Raw genomic sequence first — 6510 nt, 5'->3', positions numbered from 1 at the left:
GGCTTTATAAACCTTAAGATTTAAATTTAAAAAAAAATTGATATCTTGCGTATGGAAGCATTGTAATGTTTACTGATAATCTGCCAAATTTCGTTAACATTCGCTTATTAATTTAAAAGTTAGAACATGAAACTATATCAAGCACAAAATGTTTAAGAAGTCTGTTCCAGGGACTGAACCTGTGCTCAAAGAGTTAATACATGAATGCCAAGACAGTGTGTACTATCTCAAACCTAAATTCTCATCTGTTAAAAACAGATGATACTTCCTTCTTAAGCTCAATAACAGGTATCTTCCTGTGTATATAATACAGAAGAAAAATATTATTTTTAAAAAGATAAATAAGCTCTAAATATATGATAATCATAACTAGCTTCATGTTATCTCATGATCTGGTAAACAGTGAATGTATACTGTACAGATTAAAAATTTTACAATTTGGAGTTTCAACAAAAGTTTATTGTATAAATTCAATTTGTTTACATTATTAGAATGTAATGATTTTACTACTTGGCTTACCGTCATATGCCTTGAAGATGAAGTGAGCAAACACTTAGACAAAATGCTGATGATTCTTGATAGTGAGGCTTCAGTAGAAGAAGATGGCAAAACTGTTTCTTTGTAGCTAAATGGATGCACAAGGCCATGAACTAAAGGATGAACACTTCCAATCAAATTAGGAAGGACAGAGTTTAAGAAAAAAGATGTTTTTTCTTTTGCCACAGCTACAATTGGGTCATGATGAGGATGATCTGTTGGGTAGAACAAATGAGGCACTAACCTGCAATTGAAAATTAAAAACTATTTATATTAAAGAACTGAGCTTTCTAATACAAAAAGTGCAATATTAAACAAAAACAGTGCACCTTATCTTCCAAACTTTAGTATGAAGAAACAAGTATTACCTATTTTTTTCTTTCTTTTGCCAAGCTAACAGATGTACATAATGTCATCACCAAAGGTATAAATAAGTGGTATTTTGAGATATATTTACAACCAAAAGGCAAGCTATAAGAATCTTTAAACAAGATGTTAAAAAAAAATTTTAATGCTAAGTCGAGAATGAATCAGACATGAAATACAGATGCTACAAAAAATGCTTTATTGAATGCAAATAAACAACTATGCTCCAGGGTTAAAAAGAATCTGGCATATGAACACTGGGTTGACAAATATATTAAAAATAATTAACTTTTTTTTTTATTTCAGCTCATCCTTCTGTTTAAGGCTTATAAAAGAAAATAATAACTGCACTTAACAGAAATAAGGTAAATTTATGAGCCTAGAGCTAACTTGTAAATAATAAATCATAACAATAGCTAAAGTACAAATCAGCTTTAATAATATGAATAATTGGTAATTCTATAAGCTCTAGTAATCAAGTTATCAAATTTCATTAAAAAATTACAAATGACACAGTAATAATCTGAGTGTAAACCAGTAAAATTGTACTTACCACAGTGGTAAGTAGTGCAAGCCTTATCAGACACTGTAATTAGTACATTCAGGAAAAAAAGAAGCTTTGATTTTTAAAATCACATGTGAACTTAATATCTGAATGCTCGGAACTGAAACAGTTAAAAAAGTAATGATCCTGAACACAATTGTGGAAAACTGCAAATGTCACCAATGTAGCATGAGTGACAAAAATGTTTGAAATCAGCTGAATAATTGCTGAGTCACATTCTTTCATGATGCACCATTAACTCTCTTAACATGGGGTCAGTCGATTTGATCGACCACATGACCTCTTTGTACTCATTGAAAGTCTTCATAGATTTAATACTTCTAATACTTTCAATATAGTGTTTTTCTTCACAAATTTGGCAGTCTTTCAGTTAACATTATAAGTCTTTCACATACAAAAAAAACAAACATATTTTTAGTGAAATATTATTAATAAAGTAAAATAAAGATTTGCCCATGAATATATTGAGTATCTGTTTTGAATAGTCTATGTGAAAAGTAATTTTCATGTTAAAATTAAAAAATACTTTTCTTCATCTCAAAAATCTCTCATTTCATTTGTTTAATCCATAAAACCTCTTAAATACATTTCAAACGTTTCAAACTATGGGATTGGTCCATTAGGCAAATCCCATGCACATTTAGTTAAGAAACAACTTGTCAAAACCTAAATCCTTCATTCCAAAAGATGCTCAAAAACACAATGCGAATGAACAGCACAATATATAGGTGAAACCAAATGCTCAGGTTGTGCTTGTACTATGAAACATAAAAGAAATATCAAAACTACAATATCAACATTTCTGATATAGAATTTCATGTTATAATCATAAACCACAATATTATTTCTAATAATCTCAATACTATACATAAAAATGACAAAACTTCAAGAAGCAGTTGCCATTATAACTCATGACAGTGGACCACCACACAATATAAACAAAACTTCAGTTAAACATTCATTTGCTGTTTGGTTACCTTTATCAAAAACAAAGAATGTTTCTAACAACTGGACTACCTGCTAAGACTTATTTATTTAGTCATTATTAATAAATAATTTTCTTTACATATGTATGTGTATGTATATATCCATTATTTAAAAATTTACACACATTACAGGTCATTTCATATGTTTGCAGTGCTGCTATGTTAAATGTTTGAATTATACTACTGTAAAAAATGGTCACATACATTCTACCCAAAGAAGGCCCCAACTAGAGAGCCAAAGCTTGCAGTCTTAATAAAAATAATAATAAATTTAAAAAGTGTGCAATAATCAACAAAACTAAAATTCCTATCATTTCATTTTTCAATGTCTATTTTTAAAACTTCAATTTTCTTTTTTAATAGAAAAATTATTATTTACATATGTTTTTTTATTCTTCAAAGAACCTGAAGTATTTTATTAGTACAAAGTAGATAGCTTCAAGAGAATGTTTTCTTCCATTAAAGAATACTTGAGATTTTGTTGCATTGATAATTTTTAATGTTGCCAAAAAATGTGTAGTAAGACTAAAGAAAATAAGTTATGGATTTAATAAATACCATTATTTTACTGGTCTTTTTAAAATTTTTTTATTTATGGTTCTCCTACACCCTATATGTTTATACAAAAAAGAATCTCCGAGACCAATCAAGCTATAAAAATAATTAAACCTTAATAACAATTACAAATGTGTACACACTATGACAGCCATATTTTTTGCTTTTATTCAACTGTGAACATTTTTAAACAAATATTTAACTGTGACTACACTCACATTATTTCTCCCACCTAGCTAAGAATGGTAGATGCTGGTGAACAAAAAAATCTTAATAAAAGGTAATATTTTCAAACAAATTCTTGCTCCTACCTAACAATGGTGAAGGCAGCTACCTGTCGAACTCTAAAATCCTCTTCTCCCAAAAGTGGAATGACAACTCCTTTTAAAAATCTCTCTTGATAACTTAATGTTTTAGGCTGTATTGCATTCTTCTTAATTTTCTTATAAGATTCTTCTAAATACTGAACAACACTAAATGGAATATCAGCTAACACTTCTAGTAGTTCAACCTGTAGGAAGAGTCATTACAGAACTTATAAAATTTGGAAATTTCCTTCTGATTCAGTAAATAATCTCAAACATTTCTGTCGAACATTTTCTAGAACTTTTTTAGATATTTGAATTTATAACATGTATTACATCCAAAGAATTCTATATTATTACATTTTTCATTTTAAAATAATCTTTTTTTTTATTCTAAGCACAGCACCCACTGGTCATTTTTCACTAACAATTTTAAAGAACTTAACACAAAATATTACTTTTTAAGTTTCTTTATAAAAATCATCTGGTGACTACAACTGCTACCTCTTGGATTGCTTTTGACAAAAAAGCAATCTTTGTGTTAGATGCATGGAACTTTCCAAATAGTATCTGTCTCGTAAAGCAAGTCACGGAACTTTCTTTGTTAAAAACAAGTTATCAAAATTATTGTTATATCCGAGTAAAATACAAAAATATTTCCAATAATGTTTATGATTTTACTTTTCAGTAATATTAAATCAAATCATTTGTAACCTGAATCAACATGTACAGCAACCTTTCAATTTAAGAAATGTTTGAGCTAAAACTGAGGTGTTTATTCATAACAGCTGGCATACAATGCATAGAGATGAAACAGTGAAAGATCTCAAGAAAGTTAATCTTTTCACAGATATGCTTGAGTCACAAAAATGCCATCATCTCTAAACCAACACACCGGAGTGCCAAGGTATCTTTACTAAGCTGTTAAGCAATGTCTGATTATATAACCTCTTTGTTCCATACTGTATATATATTCCTGTGTCTATGTAAATTACTTGTACCTGATTATGATAAAATTTTGTCAAAACGTTGTACATTTGTTACCATGTTAAACTTCATTCAAGTCATCTTCAAACTTTATTGATAAAAGTAGGTTCCTTATCATCAAACAGGGCTGCCAACTTTTATAAATTTGATTGAGTGAGGTCTTTCAAAAATCAAAATTTTAGTGCATGGTAAAGTGCTGGGAGCATCAAAGAACTGCATTTTGGGAACTCTGGGGCAGGTTCCCCATAACAATTTGTATTCAATGAAGCAAAATGGTGCATTTCCTGATCAAAGTGAGGAAGAAGTTTTCTGGATCCAGCCAGTCTACCAAAAACAATACATTATACAAAGCTGCTAATTTAACCAAAACATGAGATTTTTTACTAATATGTGTGAGCATGAGAACAAACCTAAATATACGAGTCTTGTGCTCAATGGGTAAATTTTGGTAGCTTGGAAATAGTAAATTATCCTAATATATAACTCAGATATTCATTAGATTATAGATTATTAAATAAACAGGATGTATTCGGCTATTTACTAGCACAAGTTCAACTGTTTCTATAAAGATTCATGGTTAACAAATTATATCATATTCTCAAAAACCCTTACAAATGTCATATATTTCAATATTTTTTAATTCAAACTGTTTACCAAACTTGTTATCTCCAACTATAATTTTTTTACACTGAAAATAGATTTCTGATAGATACCTATCTCCTTTCACACAGTAGCTTTGCTCAATCTTTCACTACCCTCTAACATATTGAAAAGAAATTTTCTCACATGACGTGCTAGCCTTTATACCCCACAAGTTTGAGCTGCTCATTTAGCAAGCATAAAGCATGCAACAACCCTCCACAAATAGGAGCACGATACACTCTTCTAGAGAAGCTGGGTCCCTCTGTACCACTTTACGTGAACCTCACTTTCAAGATTAGGCCCACAAAAACAGAACACCAGAAGTTAGGAGGAAGGGTGGGAAGTGTGTGAGAGGAGGTAAGTATGTATCAGAAATCTATTTACAGTGTAAGAAAATAATAACTTCCAATACAACACATACCTCTTCTCACACAATAGCTAAATTCCCACACTGAATAGGTGTAGGAATCGGTTTAAGATAAAACAAGATACCCCCCGCAGGATGCATCTGTATGAGATCGATCAGGTGTGCACTGTAAAGGAATGGAAGCACATATGTGGGGACTGCACCACATTTGGATCAGATATGCTCTATGTTCTCAAAGAAGTGGAGTGTCATGAAATAGGCATCATCTAGATCTGGATCTAGGACAAGAAAGACCTCAGAAAACAATGTACCATGTGTAAATAATCAATATTAATCCCACTCCATACTGAAATGTATAAATGTGGCTGGAAACAAATGACTTCAAGAGGATAAGAGCCACAAGGAGTATATAGAAAAGAAAATGAACAGTTAGGGGTAACTCCAAACCCACATGGAAAAAAACAGAAAACCAATGACCAGTTCTCAGAATTATGAAGATGGAGGTATCCATCTAGACAGTGCTAGGTATCTACTCAACCCCAACCATACTGACAAGGTTCCACGTACTGTCCCTGAAATTACAAGGTGGAGGACCTTACAGAAAATCAAAATCAAGATATAGAGTACATGGTGGCTAGGGCAAATGGACCATGAGTATAATATAAAAAAAACACCCCTAAGTAAACAAAGTGCAATACTGCAAGCAACTGCAATGGTGATGAGGAAGTAAGCAAATGACATCCACCAGACAAACCCAACCATAGGAGTCAAGAAGTAAAACATATTCCGAACCTTGACTTATGGGGTTGTAGGTAAACCTCAACTCAACTGTACCTGGTGTTAATGAGCATGATGTGGAACACTTGCACAACTGCAGGAACAGGGTCTCGTATGTCCTGCAATCAGTATTACAAGGCAAAAGAGCTCCGCAAAGCACAACCATAGGAGCAGGGAAATGAAACATCCAGCAACCAGAATTAGCAAGAAGGGGCATCTACAAGTCTCAACTGTAAGAACAGAGAGCTATCTACCTGAATCCAGTATTACAAGGAGTTCCAGCATTGACTGGTCCAGCTTCCACCAACATCAGCACTTGGGATTAAACTTCCAGGGTGTAGAATGAAGGGGAATTCCCAGCTGTGCCCTCTTCTCAACTGAGTGGATATATATATATATATATATATATATATATATATACAC

At 31.8% G+C, this 6510-nt stretch overlaps 1 protein-coding gene across 1 annotated transcript in view; it reads right to left on the bottom strand.

Annotated features, from left to right (window-relative positions):
- Positions 1-6510, bottom strand: part of LOC106458536 (huntingtin-like) — a 269635-nt gene that overhangs the window by 192206 nt on the left and 70919 nt on the right. The window contains exons 15-16 of the mRNA XM_022384781.1: positions 3321-3520; positions 520-781 (exon numbers count right to left, since the gene is read on the bottom strand). Of these exons, the coding sequence (XP_022240489.1) occupies positions 520-781; positions 3321-3520 (462 nt within the window). The remainder of the gene's footprint in view (positions 1-519; positions 782-3320; positions 3521-6510) is intronic.

The sequence above is a fragment of the Limulus polyphemus genome, unplaced genomic scaffold (genome assembly GCF_000517525.1).
Source record: "Limulus polyphemus unplaced genomic scaffold, Limulus_polyphemus-2.1.2 Scaffold482, whole genome shotgun sequence".
NCBI classification, from domain to species: Eukaryota; Metazoa; Arthropoda; class Merostomata; order Xiphosura; family Limulidae; genus Limulus; species Limulus polyphemus.
This window is presented reverse-complemented; position numbering and strand designations above follow the sequence as displayed.